Source organism: Haemaphysalis longicornis, unplaced genomic scaffold (assembly GCF_048455015.1).
Source record: "Haemaphysalis longicornis isolate Haplotype H1 unplaced genomic scaffold, Haemaphysalis longicornis Haplotype H1 scaffold_9, whole genome shotgun sequence".
Taxonomy (NCBI): Eukaryota; Metazoa; Arthropoda; class Arachnida; order Ixodida; family Ixodidae; genus Haemaphysalis; species Haemaphysalis longicornis.
Genome location: NW_027526460.1, coordinates 29714857 through 29738192, shown reverse-complemented (window position 1 = coordinate 29738192; position 23336 = coordinate 29714857). Strand labels below are relative to the sequence as shown.

Sequence of the window (23336 nt, the reverse complement as noted above, 5' to 3'; positions counted from 1 at the left end):
CATATGTGTTTGACATGTTTCAAAGTAGATTTTCTACGTGTTTAATTAATAATAGCGAAGTACTGTTCAGGGTGTTCAGGTGACAGAGAAGTGCGCAGAGTATACTGAACCCCTATATATAGCCGTCATACATTAAGAGAAAGCATTTAACTCGGTCGACACCTCAGCAGTCATTCAGGCATTACGGAACCAGGGTGTAGACGAGCATTATGTAAGAATATTAGACGATATTTACAAAGGATACACAGCTACCACCATCCGCCATAAGGAGAGCAGTAACATATATATAAGGAAGAGCGTCAGACAAGGAGACATGATCTCTCCGATGTTATTCACAGCATGTTTACAATAAGTATTCAGAACATTGGATTGGGAACAGGTGGGAGCAAAGGTTATCGAGAATACCTCAGTAATCTCAGATTTGCTGATGACGTTGCCTTGCTAAGTAACTCGGGGAACGAATTGCAAATCATGCTTTCCGCACTGGACAAACAGAGTAGAACCGTGCGCCTGAGAATTAATATGCAGAAAACTAAAGTAATGATCAATAATCTCGGAGGAGCAGAGCGGTTTGTGATAGGTATCGAGGCAGTGGAAGTGGAATATATCTACTTAGGCCAAGTTGTGACTCCGCATCCCAACCATGAGGCAGAGATAATCAGAAGGATAGGAATGGGGTGGAGTGCATTCGGCAGGCATTCTCAGATGATGAATGGCAGCATACCATTGTCCCTGAAGAAGAAAGTGTATGACAGCTGCATCTTACCGGTACTCACCTACGGGGCGGAAACTTGGAGGCTCACTAAGAGGGTTCAACTTAAATTGAGGACTACTCAGCGCACAATGGAACGGAAGATGATAGGTGTAACATTAAGGGACAAGAAGAGAGCGGAGTGGGTCAGGGAACAAACGCGTCTGAAGGCCATATTAGTAGAAATTAAGAAGAAGAAATGGACGTGGGCAGGGCATGTAATGCGAAGGGAAGATAACCGTTTGTCATTAAGGGTAACAGAGTGAATCCCTAGAGAAGGCGAGCGTGGCAGGGGGCGGCAGAAAGTTAGATGGGCTCGTACGAGATCAAGAAGTTTGCGGGGATAAATTTGTCGCAGTTAGCACAGGACCGGGATAATTGGACCCTTGGGAGAGGGCTTTGCCCTGCAGTGGGCGTAGACAGGCTGGTGATGATGATAATGATGACTGCTCAGGGTATGGTAACACTGTTTCTGCATAATTTCTGTTTGCAGCAAGCGAAACTGTGCAATGCATTGATTCCCACCAAAGTTTCCGCAGCTGCATCGGCGCTCTGGCCCCATCAAGCTGTCCCCACAGCTTTTTGTCAGAGTTACAGTCAACATTAGCGAGTTTTAACCGACCGTTTTTAACGGTCCGCTCCGCTCCGATAGCAAGCGGGAGCGCCACTGCGCAGGCGTGGCGCGCTTGGCCGCGAACGGCATTGGCTCCGGTTGCGTTGAGCTGGCCGCCGGTAGTACCGGAGCGGACCGTCGAAAACGGTCAGCTAGAACTCGCCATTGTTGACAGTGCGTTTGTGAACCGCACCAACGAATACCAGCAAATAGCAGTGTCAGCACTTCCTGTGTTTTCGTAACGGTGGCAGAGCCCTCTGTATATGTCTTCTTGCGATTTGAAAAACGGTTACTACGGCAGAAAATGGCTCTTACGAACTCTTGCCGAAACTACATATACAGCGAAAGGTTTGAAGGTTGGGCTAGTTGGATATAGTCAGTCTGAAAAGCAACAGCATGCAATTCGACGGTGACGAAAACACGCGGTACGTGTACTGGAGGCTTCTTGCCCTAGGTGCTATCAGTAATGTGCTTCCTCTTCTTCCCCTTCCTTGGGTGCTTCAAAGATTGCTACATTTGTTATCCGCGTGTGCGGCCGAGTGCGCCAAAAACTGTGACACATGCTGCGTGTCGAATGGGCGCTTCAGTGTTTATACTCTTGGCACGTAAGAAACCAGTTGCGAGGCAGCGCTTGTCGTGTCTTGTGTCGTCGTCCCGTCGCTGTTGTTTTTAAGATTCCAAGATTCCACAGATGCATATAAATTGAAGATATATACTTCGTGAAGTGCTATCGACAACGCCGGTGTCGCCGGGACATGGCGAAGTGCAACTTCATTGCGCCAGGCGAAAGTGATTCGTGAGCGGCGCGCAGACACTTCGCCACTGATGTCCAGACATTCCGCCGCCTTGCGTGATTTAGTTCGGGGGCTGCTCCTTAGTAGCACCGCTTCGTGAATACGAGCGCTCCTGCACGAGGGCTTTCAAAGACTATAGTCTTCCTTGGGATTCTTAAAGGGACCCTGCAACACTTTTTTCATCATTTTTTTGAAATCTTGAATGCTTGCAGAACGTAGTAACCCAACACACCCAGTACTTAGATTGGGGGGTCGCAAGGTACCTAAGCCAAAAGTTACTGCTCCATTCCCATCATATAACTTGGAAATTCGCTCAAAAGATCTTTCTCTCTTTCCCGGTCTTGACGTTCTTCGACGGCCCGAATTACGTCACTGAGGTCATGTAGCGGGTGTTGGCCGGTTTTCCTTCAGTTGCAGCAATGAACGTTTTTCGATAGACTTCAAAAACAAAGCCACAAAAACAAAGCAGGAACGGAAGGCGTATCTGGTGCGACGAGCAAATCACGCAGTGCCGCTCCGCGCTGGCGATAACTGTAGTTTGGCAGTGCTTCCAGACGCGAAGGAAAGAGTGAAAGCGCTTATCGAAAGTGTTGCAGGGTCCCTTTAAAGCCGAAAATTTTGTTCCGTCCGTCCTATCCGTCCGCCGATTCAGCAACCCAGACAAAATTTAAACGAACTCTTGAACAAGTAGCTTCGTAGACAAAACCTTGCCAGGCTAGTAAATGTGGTAACATACTTCATATTTGTTCCCGCCGTGGTGGCTCAGTGGCTAAGGCGTTGTGCTGCTGAGCACGAGGCCGCGAGCTCGATTCCCGGCCGCGGCGGCCGCTTTTCTGATGGAGGCGAAAAGCAAGAACGCCCGTGTGTGCGAGATTTCTGCGAAGATTAAACATCCCCAGGCGGCTAAAATTAATCCGGAGCTCTCCACTACGGCGTGCCTCACCGTCGCGTTGTGTCGGCGCGTTAAACCCTACAATGAATGAATGAATCAATGAATCAATCAATGACTGAATCAATCAATAACCGAATGAATGAATGAATCAATAAGTGAATGAATGAATGATTCAATCAATGCTTCATATTTGTCAACAATAAAGCGCAGGAAAACAGACCATAGGCATATTCGAGGCAAAGCATCAATACATAACTGGTACTACAGGTTTTCCCGCTCAATTTAATCCAATCGCCATACAATTTAATCCAAGCGCCAGCCAATTTAATCCAAGTGCCATCTAATTTAATCCACACACCATCGAATTTAATCCAGGTGCCAGCGAATTTAATCCAAGTGCCAACCAATTTAATCCAGGTGTTGGAAGGGTGTTCAGGGGTGTTTTGTGCGGAATTAGGCGAGCTTTGCGGGCTTTGGTGCGCGTGGTGGGATGAAAACGTGGTGTTCCTTGATGTCTTACGTGCGAAATATCATATGCGCGTAGCTTAATGGACATTTACTAACATCCGCAGATCAGGAGAGCAGTCTCGTTTTATCCGTAGGTGGCGTGGGGTGATCATCTGTGAGATCGTCAGAAGTGTCGTCTGCTCGGGTATTGTTACCCCAGCAGATTTGCCAGCGTATTTTTACGCGAGCAGACGACACTTCTGTCGCCAGCAGGGGATATTTCTGACGATCTCGCAGACGATATTATAATTCGGAAATATTGCTTAACACTGCATAAAAGCATTGAATTATTGAAAATTAAAATGCAAAGGGCATTTATGTAATGTGCCTTTATCAAAGGATGTTGTGAAGCCATTGTTACGCGAAGATGAGACGGCATTGTTGCAGACGATCAGCTCACAGCAACGGTCTGCGCGTGTTGGTAAATGTATAGAGCTGTTCACATAAGACATTTTGCCCATAATGGATCAAGAAACACCCCGTTTTCACGACACCACAAGCAACAAAGTCCGCAAAGCTGTGATCAATTTCGCCCAAAACTCCCCTGAACATTTTTGTGGTACCTGGATTAATTTTGTTGGCGAAGGAATTAAATTGGTCGGAGCTTGGATTAAATATTCTATGGACATTTGGATTAACCTGAGCCGGAAAACCTGTAGTTGCAGTCGGAATTGAGAGTGGTAAATAATCACTTAGACATCTCATCACTTATTCCCCTCCCCCCGATTCTGCCGTTACCCGGTTATGGCCTAACGGATATGAAATAAGCCCCTTTGATTTACTCGTTTTCATGACACACGATCCGCACGACTTATAAATTTCATGCTGTCATAACGGCTATATGACTCGACCACGTGAAATTCTTTATTTAGTGGGTCTTTCGCATTACAGCACACAAGGAACAAGTGAACAGTCTTACGACACCTCGCGATATCTCGAGGTGTAATATGTAGCGATCGTACTGAATGTGGTTACATATTCTCCATGTTAATGGCAGCGCGAGCAAACGAAAAGTTGTGTCTGTCATACGCTGCACATTCAACGCGACTGATGTTCTCAATGGCCTCTTTCGCGGCTTTCACGAGCATGGAGCGCCGGTGTTGTTTTTTTGTCACGCCTGCTGGCGCGTTCAGGAGCGCCTGTCGATGTTCCTCTAGGTAGGCCTTGACATTGAACTTGAACTTCGAAAACACCTCTTCAGTTGGATTGAAGAAAGGGCTGTAGGGCGGCAGTCTTTGGATTGTGTGTTGGCTCACGGCCAAAGCCACCACTTCCGCCCGTCGATGGGATGGAGCATTGTAAAAAATAAAGACCGCCTCGCCGTCGGGGTCCTGTTTATGTGGTTGCTGCGACGCTTCTTCAAGGAATTCTTTGAAGCCTGCCCAGTGTACTTTGTCGGCGATACTCCAGTGGACGATTCCGTTGGCCGACATACAGATCAGGATGTTTATATTTGCCCCTCTGGTGCCCGTCACAAGTGTTACGGCAGGAGCACCTCTCTTCGCTCTTGGAATACTCCGTGCACACCCCACCTTTAAATTGGTCTCATCAATGTAGTATCGTGACACCGTCGTGCCATCGTTTTGCAGCCATTCTGCGTACTTCCGGCGCTTCGCCTTGACTTCCGGGCTGTTTCTCTCTACTGGTCTGAGCGTGGCCAACTTCAGGGAATAGCCGTGGCCATCTTACAACCGGTCGATGCTGGATAAACTAATCTCAAGGTCTGGCATGGTTTCGGCGAGGGCAGACCGAATTTGAGAAAGCGTGAAAGATGGGTTATTGTCAACTATCTCGGTCAGCGCGTGTACGACGGTCACGTCGAATTTCTTAGACGAACCGCCACGTTTTCTTGTGGTGCTGCGGTCCGTTGCTGCAATGGATCTAGCCGTCTTGACGTTCATGCCAAGCGTCTCGGCGAGAAGTTTTAAGTCGCCACCGCCCTGATAAACCTCAACTATCCGGGCTCTGTAGACATTTGAAACGGAGTTTTACTTCTTCTTGCCTTAACCCGGTGCTTTCTTCGGTCTTCCTCGGGACATTTTCTAACACCCGCAGGCAAGGACAGCGGTCTTTTTACTCCGTCGGTGCCGTGTGGTGATCGTCTGCGAGTTTCTTATACCTGTTCCGGTATTGTTACGCCACCCGACTTGCCAGTGTAGTGGAACTCGCGTCGGAATTATCATCTGCTCCTCGCATAACAATGCCTTAAGACATTTCGTTGGTAAAGACTCGTTAATGATTTTCTGCAGTATTAAACAATATTTCCGAATTATAATATCGTCTGCGAGATCGTCAGAAATATCGCCTGCTGGCGACAGAAGTGTCGTCTGCTCACGTAAAAATACGCTGGCAAATCTGCTGGGGTAACAATACGCGAGCAGACGATACTTCTGACGATCTCGCGGACGATCACCCCGCGCCACCTACGGATCAAACGAGACAGCTCTCCTGATCTGCGGATGTTAGTAAATGTCCATTAAGCTACGCGCATATGATATTTTGCACGTAAGACATCAAGGAACACGCCGTTTTCATCCCACCACGCGCATCAAAGCCCGCAAAGCTTGCCTAATTCTGCACAAAACACCCCTGAACACCCTTCCAACAGCTGGATTAAATTGGTTGGCACTTGGATTAAATTCGCTGGCACCTGGATTAAATTCGATGGCGTTTGGATTAAATTACACGACACTTGGATTAAATTGGCTGGCGCTTGGATTAAATTGTGTGGCGATTGGATTAAATTGAGGGGGGAAACCTGTAGTAGTGTTTATTTAATTAAAATAGATATGTGCTGAATTTTTGGGATAGGCAATTAAAAAAAATCTGCAAAAATTCAGCGAATCGTCGAATAATGCATGGTATACTTACGTTTATCGACATTTTACAGCAGGATTTGGCATTGGGTAGCCAAGTACGTAGGACTATTTTAAGGTTTTTAAGTTTTCTATTGTTTCTTTTTCCCATTGATATAAATATACACCATTATATCGCTTGAGTGCATTTGCTTGTCAAATCTTGTATTTTAAGAAACAAGGCGTAGTGTGAGTTTGTTATTTTATCGAGGAGGAGGAAAAAACTTTATTCAAACGCAACATTAAGCGTCCAGAATGTCCCGGGCCAGGTTCACCAACGCCAACTGGTCCGAGAGCTGGTCCGAGGCTAGCCAAGTCCGCCACGTTGAAGGAGGTGGGTGGGGAAAATGTGGGGATTGAATTGCAATGGGGCAGGCGAAAATGCAGTGTTCTAAATTAGCGTATGGTTCGGGACAATTGGGACATGCTGGTGAGTGTCGGATACGATAGAGGAAGGAACGAGCAGGTGTAAGGATGGTATTTAACTGTACTCGTCGAAGAATGCGTAGTTGCGTGGTTGTTAGAGATTTGTCTGGAACAGGAAGTGTTCGAAGAGTTTCTCTGATGTTCTTGTAGTGAAGCTTTATTTCTTGTTTGTAGTGGAGAGTAGTGTCCCACGTCGGTGGATAAGGCCAGGGAATCCCAGGCGCCCGGTGCAGAAGTTCGCGGGCGAGGTTATGCACAACCTCATTGCCTGGGATTCCAGCGTGACCAGGAATCCACCTCAGTGTGACAGTGTGGGGACGTAGTTTTGTTAAGGCTTTGCGTAGATCATACTGCAGTTCTTCAGGAATCCTACCCATGTGAATGGCGCGAATAGCTTGCATTGAATCAGTGTATATGGTATATCCTGAGGGGTTAGGGGGCCGTAATGAGAGGTCCTGGATACTGGTGATTATTGGGAGAGTCTCTAGAGTCGCTGTAGGTGGGGGATTAGTGAAAGGACCAAGGGTGTGTGTCACTACTTCATTGCCACTTGCGATGGAATATGCGGCTGCTCCGACGTGCGTCCGTGATGCATCCGTGTAGACTATCGTAGAATCAATTGGATGGACATGATTGACAACGCGAGCACATCGTCTCCCTGGATTGGTATCAGCTGCAACGTTTTTTGGGATGGGAGCTATCCTGAGGTTATCTGGGAGCGGCGCAGGAGGGGTGATGACAGGCAAGTCAATAGGCTTGAGAGCAACTTGGTGAAGGATCCAGTGTCCTTGTTTTGTGCTAGAAAGACGCGCCATTTGCCGGTCTTTATGTTGTTGTATAAGATCTCCCAGAGGCAAGAACAGCCCCGTAGAGTATAGGCGCTGAGTGGACGTATTAATTGGAACGTTGAGGGCGGTCTTATACAGTGTATGAAGTGCAACCTCAATCTGATGTCTTTGGTGACAAGTCAGAGAAAGATATGGAATTGTATAAAGAAGTTTACTTAAAGCTAAGGCATGTACTAGCTGCCTAACTTGACCCTCATGTAGCCCCGCGTGCTTGTTGACAATGCGGCGCACTAAATGGGTAAGCTGATATTTTTATTTGTGTTTACGTCGCCCTTTTCCAGGGTTCGTATTATAGCCTTCTTTTTTGCCTTTTTTATGCATATTTTTTATTTCATCGGTTAATTGTTGCGAAATTTTCACTTTTTTATTCCTGTATTTTGGTTTTCCGAAATTCCGTTTGACCAATTATTCTACATTTACGATACTATAACGAATACATGTGTTACTTCAGTCAAATGTGCACTTTTCCGAAATGGAGGGCGTTACACGATTGGTTCATTACCGTTTTTTTTTTCATTCGTATTTCCAACGTTCTTTTTCAGAGTTTATTACTTTAGTATTTGTTTGTAGGAGGAGATATATGAGGCGCATATTTTTCATTCTGTGAGTTCTTTTTGCTAAATTTATATTTTTTTTCTATTTTTTGTATTTTCTGTTTTTTGCATGTTCCGGTTACAGAAGGACAAACCGGTTTTCCTCGTCGAGTCCATGTATGCCGTAAAAGCTCGTCAATTCGTACCGCAAGGTTACTCCATATGAGTTCGAATTAATGAACGTTCAGTCTAACGAAAGGGAAGAATAACTACAGTACAGTGCGATTGAGAAGCAATGGGGCATGTCAGCAATTTTAATGCCGGAAATTGTCCCTGACTGCAGTCTTCCTTTTGCTCTTGAGGGCGAGAGCCAGTACTCTTTGCTCTATGCTCTCACTATAGGGAATGTAGAGGAAGGCCTTTTCTTTGTTTTCGGCAAAAGTGAAGAATAGGCGAGCGGTGTTCCATCCGGTCATGAGTTTCTAGCAGACGGCCGCACTGGGGCTTAGTCCTATCCCTCCTCGGCGACACTCGCACCGACGGGTTCTGCGCTTCTGGCGTGAGATATGATGGCCTATGGGCGTCTGAAGAAACGTGAAAAAGGGGCACTGCTCTCTCTCTCTCTCTCTCTCTCTCTCTCTCTCTCTCTCTCTCTCTCTCTCTCTCTCTCTCTCTCTCTCTCTCTCTCTCTCTCCCCCCCCCCCACCGGTGCAACGCATTTGCCCCCCTCAAGACAATATCCTGCCGACTCCCATGTGATGACCCCATCTGTCATCGCACCACAAATTACTGCACTCGCGTCCAAATGGCCGTTGTCCGCAAAAAATAAGTCATTCAAAACTACTCCCCCCACACGGGGGGTTTTTAGATTAGTTTTACTCCGATCCACCTTCCCTCTTCGTTCTTCTCTCGTCTCCTGAGGGGACGCAGCCTCGTGAGTAGGCAGCGGGCGCATCGTGTACCAGGCGCCAAGCCGCCATTAGGGTGGCGCGTAGTTCGAATTACCCGTAGGCAAACGTACCCGCGTTCGAATTAACGGCCTTTTCAGTACCTATAGGCTGCCACAGAGCATGGCCGGACCAAATCGTGGAGATCGAATTATCCATAGATTTGAATTATTGCCGGTTGAACTAACGAGATTTCAGTGTAAATGTTAAGCATTCAAATATCCCCGTCTTCCGAGACGCTGCCCGGATTACGGATTCGATCTTTGGTCCCCCAGAAGCGAGTGCCCTGTCTACAAGGATGTGACCGCGGAGTTTACCAGCCGTGCAAAGAACTCGTTCGGAGGGCCTTCGATCTCACTTCAGCGCCTCTTGGGGATGCTCAAGGCGCGAAATTTAAGATTGTGAGCTGGCTTGCGTTGCAGCGTAAGCTGCGAGCCAGTCCTTCGCAGAAAACTCGATGGTTCTGTTCCTGAGCCGAGAGCACTGATGGACCGCATACGTGTGGCCAGGGAGTTAAATCACTAGACCACGAGAACAGGCTAGCCCCAGTGCAATAGCACGTGCGCTTACTACAGCATGTGATCCCTGCCTCCTCGGCATGACTGCCTACAACGGTAACTGGTGTGCTCCATGCTGTAAGACACTGCGCCGCCTGTTCTTTCCATGCAAGGCGCAGTGCCTGGTCAGCATTCGATACAGAAATAATCACCCGGAACGTAGGCAGTAGCAACTACAGCATTGCCTCGCATACTGCACGGACCACACGACAATTCCCAACATCGTTGAACCGAATTCTTAAATCGTTAATGAAGTTGGAGTTCTAATCATTCTATTGAAACGTTGCAGCTGAAGCTGACATCCGTGTTACCCGGAGGATTAATTCCTCCGCGTTCCTTTTTCCAACTGCTGCTTCTTCCTTTTAGTCTTCAACATCGTCTTTGAAGAGGGCGAGTGGTGAGCGTTAGCGCCAATGGTGAGCGTAAGTGCAAGTCAGTGTCTGAAGAAAAAAATATTTTTTTAGTGAGTGCGGGCGAGTAACGTCTAGTTTTGCAGAGGTATGACCCCGCGTATCCCTATGCAACGTTATACGCAGAGCCCTTATAAAGTCGGCTTCACTATTATGCACGAATGAACTGCTAAGAAGGCACTTTTCTTTTCGTGCTCAGTGTAAGGGGTTAACCGAAGTACGAAGGCCACAGGGCCTTTTATTAACAGCATTTCCTCGTGCGGCAAAAGTGCGACGCATTCAATCCACTTTGAATTCACACGCGTTTGAAACAACACCGCGTCAGGCGGGACAGAGAAAGACGGGGACGAACAGCTGATATGACGTTTGAGGTGTCCGTGCATATCTCTGTCCGCCCCGCCTGAAGTGCTGTTGTTTTTGTTTCAAAGCTAGTAACTACAATTTTATTGCTACTCTAAAAAAGAAAACATAAAACGTGAATTTTATAGGTTTCCACGTTTTCTGAATTAGAAGCAGCGCCTTATTATAATTAATTTGGATAACAGTTTCAGACGGCGGCACAGATTCCAGAAGAATACACGACACCGAAGACGAGTAACATTTTTGGCGAGTTCATGCAAAATGGCGTCCAAAACTTCGAAATGAAACCACGTGACCGTTGCTCATACAAAGGTTGCTAGTGAGTGGCGCAATCTTCGCCGCAAAAGGTTTAAACTACGTCACAGCTTTGCATCCAGAGAGAGAGCGCATCGAGCCATACGCACGCGTTTTCGCGGACTCCCAAATGAAAAGTACACTGTCGTCTTCGCCACCTTACACTTTGTGTTTCAACGCAAGCCATACATTTCATACCACGGGAATTTAACAAAAATCCGGTAAGCATTAGAACCGGTGCAGTCAAACATCACAAAACCTCAAATTTGCAAATGCAAACACAGCCATTTCGTCAGCTGGAAACGCGTGACCCCACTAAGACTCAGAATACGCTTAGGATCAATGCGGCGAATTTTCAAAATGTTAATAACGTCGTAAATAGAACCCCCGGAACTGCACGGGTTAGATTAGGGATCTCTAGCCGCCGTTTCTCTTCTCTTTTTTGGCACCCCTTTCTCACTGTTTTCTTTCTGCGCTCCGGCAATGTAGTCGCCGCCCTCCCCAATTCGAAACTATGTCGCTTACTTTATTTAAATTTCCTCCTATTATGTCTCTCACCCCCCCCCCCCCCCCGCCCGACTGTTTCGGGCCCTTTTCACCCGTCTATACCCCCCCCCCCCCCCCTAAAACCTCATAGCATAGCGGAGAGACATGATCAAAGCACCTTGAGGAGTGTACACACACCTTGCCAGGAATAGACCTGCCTCAGGCTGAAGTGGTCGAAGTCGAAGAGGAACACGGAGGTGTCCAAAAGTTTCCCCAACTGCAAGCGAGAGCAACAACATAGTAAGGACGCCGCACGTAAAATGAACAGCGCAACGCTCGACAGTTGTCACATTCAACTCTGCCAGTGCCGCCACTACGAAATTGAAAACCACAGGGAATGATAAAATAAATAGGTGTGCAGCTCTAGCGGTTTTATCAGATCTATATTACAGGACAGTCGAGATACGTCTTGGAAAAGCGCTGTCAGCTCAATGTCTTCAAGTTGTTGCGGTTGAATTTAACCGCTTCGTGCTGCCGAGATGTTTCGGCCTGTTACGATGTGATTGCAACATAAAGAAGTGAAAATTTCCGTCATACCTTTAAATGCATAATGCGTGAAATAACTGATGGTTACCTCGTGCTTTCCGGACGGAACTTTTGTGGACGCTTGTTGAGTGCGCGCTCTCCCCAAGGTAGTCAAGCAACCGGTTTCGCGGAAGCGCAACGTCAAGTTAGCCAGTGGTCACATATCGAATGTATCCAAACTTATCAGCCAAGAGCACGCTACACAAACGAAAGCCAAAAAAGGAGGAAAGCTTCCGGCCTAGGTGCAGAATTCACGCAACAGTTTCGAAATTTTACGCGTTCTGCATAACAAACGCCTAGCATAGGTATAACAAACGCAATTCGCATAACAAATGCAATTATTCGGCGGTATTGGTATTACGTTTCATCATCGTATACTATGTCGTCGCCGCGAAGAGTTCGCGCACCGATGTTCTTCAATACTTCAGCTCTTACGCGCATACGCAGGCGCCATGGAATGACGACGCAAAGCTAGAATTTGTTCCTTATCTTCCCGGTGCTGTTGCCATCAGCACAATAGATAAGGCACGACACCTTCTGCCCGGATTAAGCAGAAGGGCATACGAAACATGGGAACAACGTAGACGAAACACAAGCGGTCTGTGGAAAAAAATTATCATATTTGAATCGAAGTTTAAAATAGCAATGTGCACCCCTGAAGCCGCTTGATTAAGGAACGAAGCAATAAAGCGAAACCGTATACACTCTAGAACGGTTTCTTATCGGGAAGCCTGTTCGAATGTCGACTAAGTATAGTCGTCTCTGGCACTCGACAAGCTTGACGCAATCTTGACGGCATCTTGAATCGGTGAGAGTAGCTCGCGCACTTGCCAAGACTACCTCTTGCGAAAGGCAAACAAACCTCAAAGTGTGTAGCGACTTCGGAACGCGCCGATAAAGGCTCTCCTGCAGCCACCGCCTATCTGCAGTTCCGGAAACGGCAGCCTCTTCCGAGAAGCCCTCCTCCGAAGCTAAACAAACAACTCCCAGTGGTTGTGCGACGCAAACAAGATTTACGCCAACTTATGCAGATTTGCCGGCTAACCGTCGATCATTCAACGGTGTCAATAAGTTCCTGACGCTGTGCCAGCATTTTCACGCACAGGCATCGCGGGCGTAGAGCTGAAGCAGTGAGCTAACAATGAGTCATTTTACGTCCTTACTAAATGCGATAGTCTTTCTGCCACTCGAGTCAGCCATCCTGCTGAAATCAGGCGAAAGAACTCATGAACACAAAGTATATATGCTGGCAAGGTCTTTGCCAACGATTAAAGCTGATGCCATGGCTCGTACATGACCACATTATACAGCCCAAAGGAAAACCCTGGCATTCTTAAGGGGAAGCGTGAACACTGAACCGAGAGCACCAGTGCACTTTCAATTACCAAGACTCGTTGGGTTGTTTTTAGCATAGCAAATGAAGAAAGAGAAAAAAAAACGCGGAAAAATTAGTCTCAAAGAGAGGCGAGACGAAAGCAACCCAAAAACAAAAAGATATGGCCTCGGGTTGTTCGAGAAAAAAAAAAAAACATCGCGTATCTGCTCACTTTGCCGAAAATGTCGTCGAAAGACGACAACCTTCTGCTGCCTCTGCCATGTGAATTCCCCTCTTCTCTGCCCCGCCCACCCTTCAAGCTCTTCCCCTCTTTTTCAACCCACCCATGATAAACACGGAGGAGGTTTGATAAAGTCAATCCAATTTTTCCCGCGCTCCACGGCTCGACCCATCTACTGGAACCTTTCGTTACTGTTGAACTTGGAACACCGCCACGAGGTCCAGGCACGCGCGAGCTTTCTGTGTATTTTTGGGTCAAAATATTATATTCAACGCGGATTTTTTATTTCCAGTCGCAATTATCAAGCACGCATTTTTTTAAATTAAGAGGACCATGCGATTACCAGTTAAGTATTGATGCTTCGCCTCAAATATGTCTAATGTTTCCTTTTGCTGAACAGTGTTGACAAGCATGAACTGTGGTACCAGATTCAGTGGTTCGGAAAGGTTGTACCTACATAAACTTCTCGTTCAAGATTTCCTTTAACTTTTCCCCGGACGGTTTAAGCGAGGGACAGACATGCAGATAGACAGGCAGACCAAAAACTTTTTGGCTTTAATTCCAAAAAAGACTATCGTTTTCAAAACAGAGAGGAATACGGACGCTGGGGGGGGGGGGGGGGGGGGCGAAAATAGGAAAACCGGATAGAGTTGAGCAAACCTCTAATGTATTCGTCGTGGGAGTAGCATGGGGCAGGCAAAAAGCGGGGTGGGGGTGAGCAGAGAGGGTGTTAAGTGGCAAGAGCGACAGCCGACTATCATCTTTCGACATCTCGGCAGCAGATACGCAGATCTTCCGATCTTTCGAAACATCTTTCGACAGCACATACGCGGCCAATTTGTGTGTAAGGGAGCACGGGATGTGGTCAACAGTAAGGGCAAGGAATGAAGTCCACAAAGGACTCTTGTCGGACACATGTATAATTTTGAACGCTGCTGTTGGAAATCTTGACTGTGTTGAAACGCGAGAGAAGCTTTGCAGCGAAGGATCGCACACACCTTGCGTGTCTGACTTTCTCTGCCGCGCTGAAGCTGCTCCAGGATGTAAACGACGTGCATCACGAGCTGTTCCTTGGTCAGGCACTGCAGCATGCCTGCGAAAGCACCGAGGCCCCCTCTGCAGGAATATCCACGCCTGCCTGAAAGCTTCGCAGTGGTAGACTTTGCAAAAATGCGGCGGCGCTGCAGCCACAGGCGACCACATTTAAAGGGGCCATGAAGACAAAACACAAGTTCGTTATATTCGAAAGATTTCGTGTTCTTTAGTGTCATCAGCGACTGTCCGGCAGCCAACGATTCTTTATTCACTGAGAAATTAATCATTTAAATCCAAATTTTCAATTCTCCCGTGAAATCGTATGTTTCGTGATGTCGGCAATGCCTTTTTCAGGGCAGGGCAGGGCCTTAAAACTAAAGATAGTATGCGGACCAGGGCTGTCACCATCTCTAGGCGTCCGTTTGGTTGTTTATCGACCGCTTTCATAGATGGCGCTGCAATACCGCTGAAGCACCAGAGCTCGCACTTTGCTTCTGGCTGGACTTTACACCTGCCGTTTGTTCATTACGGTTGACAGTAATCATTTCCTAATACATAAGCTATGATTCGACAAACATGGTCATGTAAGTGGCCCTGCCGCTTATGTCAGCTGGCCAGTGTGGTGTCAGACAAGTCCAACGCGTGCGACGGCCGTGTTAGGCAGTGTTTGCCCGCAAAGTGGCGCACGAACTGCTTCGGTGTTTACGTGTTTGTTCATAACTTTCATACCTTCATTGTTTACTCCACCATTCGTACTGCTATAAAAAGATTATGCATTAAATTTAAGCTCAAATAGCTCGTTCTGAAAGCTTGTAAGCCCTGCCTAACTTGCATTTTCTTTCGCCAGCCTCAGCAATTCGCACAGCTGCCCATAATACGTCAGAGGTTCTAGTGCTGGAAATGAGCTAGTGCATCACATGGTCATCCTCTTTTTTCCCTAATTACAGTCTAGTCCACTTATTACAATATTCAAGTGCCAAAGAAATCCCATCGTTCTAACCGATAATTGTTATAAGTAGGTTCCGAAATAAAAAGACGGAACAGAGTTCAAAACATCTTATTCGCATGCCATATGGCAAGGTCGTACTACTACGAAATTGCGGAAAAGAAGCCCCAGTCGGTCACTTTTGTTTGCCGCGTGTGAAGATAGCGCAAATCTTTTCCAAGAGCATCTTAAGGTGCTTCCCCTAGCTCAGGTAAATGTCCTTGAAGGAAACAAATTGCCCGAGGGACTGTGTCATGCATTGGGCCACCTACGAAACTACCTGAGTAGGCTGCGCAACCGTGTCACTAAAGTCATCACTGTTGCATTTTTGGTGCACAATATCACCGGATTAAATCGTTATATCCGATATTGTGGCACTGGAGCATTGTAATAAGTGGTTTGTTTCACAATAGAAAGAATACAAAAGTTGACGGTGCCATAGCTGTTCATTGTTATATCCGATATATTGTTATAAACGGTATCTTTATAAGTGGACTCGACTGTATATATATTATTTGAGTGAGGATTGCGTTAAAAGTTGTGTCAGTGTCATCCTTACGAGGCAATATGTCGAATTAACCATACTTGCATTTTGTCTGCATTGTCCCTTTAAAGATAACAAAACGAACGCACGCGACAACTTAAACAAAACTACCGTAATATCAATAAAAGGTCGACAACACCTCAGCACTTCTTTCTTATGATTTGTAAATGCGAAAGCGCGAGTGTCTAGTTGGAAGGTTGAGAAGCCTTTCTTCCGCCTTGCGTTGTGGAAGGGCTTTGGGATCTTGACGATTCAGAAACTTTGCTTTGCGATCCTCCTTAACGCTTTCGAGTGGCTTCGGCCTGTTTCCTGCGCACTGCTGCCGGTTCGTTCCTGCCGTCATGTAATGGCAGAGTTTATGACGATGGTGGGTTTCGCTGCTTATCTGTTCGCCCATTTGACTGTTTTCTTCAGCTTCATGTGCGGTGAACTGGCGGGCATAGAGTTTCATACTAATATACACTAGAGGGAAATCTGGCGCCACTGTCTACGGGAGCCGCGCTTCGGCGAGCGTTCCGTCATGTACCGGGCAGGCACGTTCCACTTGTCCTTAGCATGGCTCATGAACACGCTGAAAAGTTGGCTTTGGCTGCAAAAAGCAACGATATTACTGTAGAAGGTTCATCAAATTTGTTTATTATAATATTGAACCCCCAGAAAGATTAAATTGTCAGTGATTATGTAGAAGCTTCATGCACGATGAACAAGAATAAAAATGTTACCCTTTTTTGTTGATTTTGGCTTTGAGACAAAAAAGAAGTCATATGGCCATCGAAGCCAAGTAAGCGAAGAACGTCGCTAGCGGCAATGGCGCCGCCCACGGCGGCCCGCGACTGCAGCGACAGATTTCCCTCTAGTATATCTTAGTATGAAACTCTATGCTGGCGGGGACGGATACTTATCGCGACTGCCAAACTTAAGCTCACTCTATGGAAAACCGCGTTCTGTGTAACGTCTCGCGCTATGGAACGCTTCGTTTTTATGTAACTCTTTCCCAGGAGCTCTTACTGTGAAGCAGTATGTGTCTACCCGCCCCCCTCCTTCCAGTTTTCATTCCGGTGAAGCCGCTTCACTCGGCGCTGCTCCGGCGTTCCTTTTAGCTACCGCCGACCCCTCTTTCACAACTGTTATGTGCCGATGTTTTTCCCGATTTAGCGCGCGCACATTAGCGGTATAAACCGGAAATTTTCGGTTTATGCGTGCACGTCCGGGAATTGGAGGGAGGAAGAGGGGCGTACACGCGAAGCTGTAGGTTTCGTGCCCTTACTGATGGCATGTCTGTTGTGCTGGCGGGACGCTTACACGTGGACGTCAAACAGCTCAATGCGACCCATCTGGTGTCTTATATTAGAGAATTTCTCCAGCCGATTTTTTGGGAAAAAGTGCGAAAACTATTGGCTTATCACGTAGCGATTTCGTTACATCAAGGTTACCCGCTGCAACGCCTTCGTTACATAGAGGTCGGAAATGCATGAGTATCAGTGGGGCTGTCAATGAGGAATTGAAAAACTTTGTTAAATCAAGGAATTCGTTACATAGAGGTTCGTTACATCCAGGTTTAACTTTAGTTTCAAAGCATCCGCCCCGGTGACTCAGTGGCTAAGGCGTTGCGCTGCTGAGCACAAGGTCGCGGGTTCGATTCCCGGCCGCGGCGGCCGCTTTTCTGATGGAGGCGAAAAGCAAAAACGCCCGTGTGTACGAGATTTCGGCGCACGTTAAAGATCCCCAGGTGGTCAAAATTAATCCGGAGCCCTCCACTACGGCGCGCCTCATCGCCTGCGTTGCGTCGGCGCGTTAAACTCTACAATCAACTTTAGTTTCAAATTTGAAGCTGCTGAATGGCACAGTGACAGACGCGTTCTAACATCCGAGGATAGCAGAAACGAGAGCCTTAATTTTATGCGTGCAATGAGCATCCCCTGCCGCGGAAAGGGAAGGAAAGGGCTTGGACAGGCGCGCTTACCTTTGAAGTCACCACTTCCAATGTTTATGATGTAGATTGGACTGCCATCTTTGTCATGGCCAAATATGCCCCCGGGGAAGTACTGCCTCAGGATCTGCAACAGAGTGGGCACTCCTCATGCGGGACATGTCATACGTGCGACATCGCACCACCAACAACCTTCCCATACCAATTCTGCAGAGGGGAGCTCCGTACACCGATGTTCGCGATGGTACTGCTGTGAGCAGTATCATTGCGTTACCACTTCAGAAAAACGGGGGTACGCTGTCAAGCGCCCATCACGGAAGACACTGGCAATATAACGGCAGTAGTGGTGTCGTTTTTAACTACGGGGCAGATACTTGGCGTCTAACTTAACCACCTCAAAGGAAAACTTCGATGAACTCAACGAGCTATGGAAAGAAAGATGCTAGGGATAAAACTTAAAGATCAGACATCTGCAGCGTTGGTCAGGAAATAAACTCAGGTGGAAAATATTACAGTTCAAATCACGCCTGAAAAGTGGGGTTGGGCGGGACATGTAGTGCGCACGAGGGACAATTGCTGGATCATACGTTTAATGGAATGGCTATCGAGGAATGGTAAACGAACAAGGAGAAGACTAGGAATTCGACATAGAGACGAACTACGGAAGCTTGGGGGCCAAGAATAAACGCAGGAAACTCAGGATAAAAGTGGGTGAAAAGCTTTGGGGGAGGTGTTCGTCTTGAAATGGATACAAACAGGGCAATGGTAATGATGATGATAGTCATAGCGAAACTGTTGCGGACCCACCGCGGTGGCTGCGTGGCTAAGGCGCTGTGCTGCTGAGGCCAAGGATGTGGGTTCGACCCTGGCCTCGGTGGCCGTTTTATAGATGGAAGCGAAGAGCGAAAACGCCCATGCGTTGAAATTTTGGCGCACGTTACAAATGCCCAAGTGGTCTAAATTAATCCGGAGTCCTCGACTACGGCGCGCCTCGTATCTCAGGTATAGCTTCGGCACGTTAGAACCCGGACATTTGAAACTGTCGCGGGCGGTCGCTTTGGCCGGGACTTTTCACGACCGTTATCACGGTCACGAAAAGAAAGAAAAAAACATTAAGCAAAAAAATTCCCCGCATTTCCCCGAGGGGAAGAATGTGAAAGTGCGAATGCACGAGTTGAATTTGCGCGGTTCGGTAATGTTCGCGAAAGAGAGATCACACACACACACACAACTACAAAGAAAGAAAGATGCATTTATTCACAGACACCTATTTGTGTTGTCGTTGTACTTGATTGCTAGAGCGGATCTCAGCTTTGAAATTTCGTGTCAGTACTCCTTTAAGCGGGTGCATTAGCTCAGTACTCCTTTAAGCGGGTGCATTAGCCCTTCTCACGCCCGATTCCTGGCCAATCCCCCACGTGGGTATGTGCCATGTCAGCGGCCAGGCAGCACGCGCCCATCTCCCCCCGTTGCCAAGGAAGACGAGGAGATTCCTGGCCAATCCCCCACGTGGGTATGTGCCATGTCAGCGGCCAGGCAGCGCGCGCCCATCTCCCCCCGTTGCCAAGGAAGACGAGGAGCGCGCGCACCCGCAGCTGTTGCTATGCGGACGGCGGCGGAATGCGGACGGCGGCGGACGCTTCAGGCTCGCTTAAGAAGTGCATTCGCACTTAAAAAAATCCTTCATTTCTCTTCACGTGAGTCAGTACAGGGGGACACTGGCATGTATTTCTAAAGGGGATTTGCAATTCTCCCTTATCTCGAAAGGAACCTTTTTTGAAGAGTCGGATGACCAACTGTATTATTCTCATTTTGAACTGTAGCGATTCTACGCCCATCATTGGACCAACGTGAGGAGCGGACGACACACGTTGGCCCGTTTGACGGGGGATCTTGACTCCAGCCCTCGTTGGTCCGGATCGAGATACCGCGCTCTTCTCTATTCATCCAAGAGTTTATCTCACGAGGAGCGGTATGAAGGAGCTACACATGCGAATTGTTGTGCATTATCTGTTGAGTCGGGCCGGCGGGCGTCGTCAAAGCGAAGCTGTTCACTTACTGGGTGCCATTCGTACCGCTCGACAATGGTGTCCACCTCCTTCTCCTTCCGCCACAGCAGGTTCTGTCGGAAGAAGATAATAGAGAGTTTTAGCGAACCGTTTTCGAAGGTCCGCTCCGGTATCGGCGGCACGATCAGCGCAACCGGAGCCAATGCCGTTCGCGGCCGAGCGCGCCACGCATGCGCAATGGCGCTCCCGCTTGCTATCGGAGCGGAGCGGACCGTGAAAGACGGTCAGCTAAAATTCTCTAATGTCGCTCAGCCTCACTCCAGTTCGCCGTTAACGTATTACATACGGAAGTCGTCACTTGGGCTCCTGGACTGAGGAAAAGTTCTTTACTACTACAGTCGAACGTCGAACCTCGTTATAACGAAGTAGCCTCGGGACAGTAAATTAGTTCGTTATATTCAATATTCCTTGTAACAGTGGGGGTAGAAATCGTGCCTAAGAAATCGGCAATATCTTAGATACAAAAACACTATATGCTGGGCTTCGAACCTCCATAAACGAGGAAATCCTTACCTGCTTCATCGTGGCATTTAAAACTTAATGGACCAGAACATGACAAAGTGAAGCTACAGCAGAACAAAATTTGAAGAAAAAAAACAGGCCTGCGTTCTTATTTATTTTAAGTAGGATGTGATCTTCGTCAGGTGGCTTTTCACCGCAGTGAGCAAGATTAAGTTGTCCACAGTGTACACGAGCGAAAGGGCCTTTTCTACTTCTACTTTTCTACTTCTACTTCTACCTTTTCTACTTTTCTAAAGGCCTTTTCTACTTCCGTAGTTTTGGACGTCGGGAGATTTTCCAAGTATTGATTACCAGCCTTTCTCAGATATTTCTTCGCTATAGCCGATATCACAAGCGGCTCTTGCGGTTTCGGTTTCGTTATAAAAAGAATAAGTGTCACCGAAACAAAGCGTGGCCAACCAAAGTTCGTATTTAGTTCGCTATAGGCGATAATTCGCTATATTAGTGTCCGTTATAACGAGGTTCAAATGTACTACAAAGGCGGGAGGAGGATGCTTACCCTCGAAATCTCTGGCTTCAGACTCGAGGAACATGCATAATGCTGTTTTGTTATCACCATTTTTTCTTTAGTTTCTTCAGTTTTTCTGTAGTACATATGAATAGTTTTGAGGCAAATCTCTCTGAAGGCCATTGAAAAGGTTTGACGAGAGATAACTAGCTAGCAGATAGTTTTATGGCCTTTAAGTGGCAGTCATCACCAAAGCTACAAGCTTTGTTCAGTGCGATATATTTGCTATGGGAGTTCTCTTTCGTCTTTATTTTGCAGACGTGTTTAGCAGCCTACAAAGTAGAATAATTTTGAACAACGAACGAATTTTCGTAACCTGACGCAGAAGCAACCAAGTTAAATTGGACTGTTCATTGTAATGATGCCTATTTCGCATCCCGCAAAAGTTATTGTTCCCAACAAAAATACACGTTTTACAAGCGTAGTCGCTGAACCAGAATTTGGTAGTTACTCTATGTTATCAATGTGTAACGCTTGGTCAGAAGTGTGCATACGCAACTTAACAATGTCTAGAGTACATCCGTCCGTTGTGGGTTGGGCTTCCCTGGAATAATTTCTCTGCCTTTATTTACCGTGGTCAGTGTCTTGATATGTTTGCTGAACAAAAACGTGGTTGAAAAGTGCAATTGCAACTGAGTTAATCAGATTTCGTTAGATTTCAATTGTCTCACAACGGCTCACACTTATCAAGGAAACACAATGTCTTTAGTTCGCGTACTGTTCAAAAGGTTACCAATACGAAACGCACTGGCGAGTAAAACGTTCGCAGCATAACGACTCCTGGGTCATTTCAAATAATATCGAACAAATTCATCTTCCCTAACAGCGCGCACACACGAAGACTAAGGCAAAGAAGGGGACAGGACGAGCGCTGACTCACAACTACTTTTTATTGTTATGCGCAACTGGTGTTTTGTTAGTATATAATTTGATGTCTTTCTTCAATACCCTGGTGTTTTGTTAATATATTCTTGTTTCTTCAATAACTGGTGTTTTGTTAGTATATAATTTTATGTCTTTCTTCACTAAACACCAGTTGCGCATGACAATAAAAAGTTGGTGTGAGTCAGCGCTCGTCCTGTCCCCTTCTTTGCCTTAGTCTTCGTGTGTACGCGCTGTTAAGATGAATGAGTACCAACTCTCCCAATTGTCGGTTCTTTTGAAGATCGAACAAAGCATGGCCGATCGACCTCTTCAATTCGCTTGAAGTTTTTTTACCTCATTCCCGCATGTATGTAATGTGCGGACTCACAAATATTTTCGGCGGGAGAAATTTTGGCCGACTTAAAAAAAAACTTGGAACGCGCCCGCGTCGACTCCAGCCGCTATCTGCCCCTGCGCCGCGGCCAAATTTAGCGATGTCTACCAAAAAATATACTCATCAGGCGGGAATGGTAATTTTTATGCTTAATCTATGCCTAGTGTATATTTCGTCCCCAAAATATCGTTGGCTAGAAAAACATATATGTTTTGTAGTAAATTTCCAAATCTTGCTCAGAGCGCGTTTTGTTCTGTACTTTGCGGGCCAGTATTATCGTAGGTACTGGAGCTAGAGCGTTCACATTTTAGTGAGGGCTGCTCCTGGCAAGCACAAATAAGGGCCGTAGTCATGGTATCTGTGCAAGCTATGGTTAAAAAGCGACTGGCGCACAAGTTTGAAGAAAAAACGAAAACACTCGAAGTTCAGAGGCTTATTGAAAAGAAACACTTCTTCGATTTTGCTGAAATTCTCCTCAGATGTTCCCCTGTGCATGTACTTCAATGATCATTAAAAAATGTTGCATCGTTTTCCTCCTGATGCGCCTACAACGCGAGAAAAAAGCCTCGTCGGCCAGGTCTTCACAAGGTCCTGAGACACAAAACAGTGATTAGCATTTGAGTTGCCAGGGTATCTGAAGTTACTTGGACGAAAAGCAGGCTGTAACGACGACTGGACTAACAAAACTGATCTCAGCGTCTTCTAAACGCCATGGTGTCAAAGCAGTAATTTTTACGTGAAGCAACGCCCCCCCCCCCCCTCATGATGATTGATGATTTCTATTGGTTTCCCCTTTGTATCGGGGTGATGACATGTCATCTTACCAAAAAAGACTAATATACCTATGTTTTACACTTTTGGTTCAATACTAGCGCTGCTTAGGGCAGGCACAAAAAGCTTATTAGGCACAAAATACTTTTTTTTTCTGTTACAAGTGGTAACTGTCCTAGGCAATATTCCCTTCTCTGCTTTTCGTCCACCAGCATTCTAATCTTCTTTTCGTCCCCTCGACAGCCTTGAAGTTAACTTCCTCTGTGATACCTTTAAATCCTAGGGCTTCTGACAGCCCAA

At 46.8% G+C, this 23336-nt stretch overlaps 2 protein-coding genes across 8 annotated transcripts in view; one reads left to right on the top strand and one right to left on the bottom strand.

The window, feature by feature from the left end:
* Positions 1 to 23336, top strand: part of LOC144151427 (SEC14-like protein 2) — a 273494-nt gene that overhangs the window by 1622 nt on the left and 248536 nt on the right. The window lies entirely within an intron of this gene.
* Positions 1 to 23336, bottom strand: part of LOC144151428 (SEC14-like protein 3) — a 64455-nt gene that overhangs the window by 23299 nt on the left and 17820 nt on the right. Inside the window, exons 4-7 of the mRNA XM_077682476.1 lie at positions 19968 to 20030; positions 17942 to 18035; positions 14413 to 14507; positions 11472 to 11550 (exon numbers count right to left, since the gene is read on the bottom strand). Of these exons, the coding sequence (XP_077538602.1) occupies positions 11472 to 11550; positions 14413 to 14507; positions 17942 to 18035; positions 19968 to 20030 (331 nt within the window). The remainder of the gene's footprint in view (positions 1 to 11471; positions 11551 to 14412; positions 14508 to 17941; positions 18036 to 19967; positions 20031 to 23336) is intronic.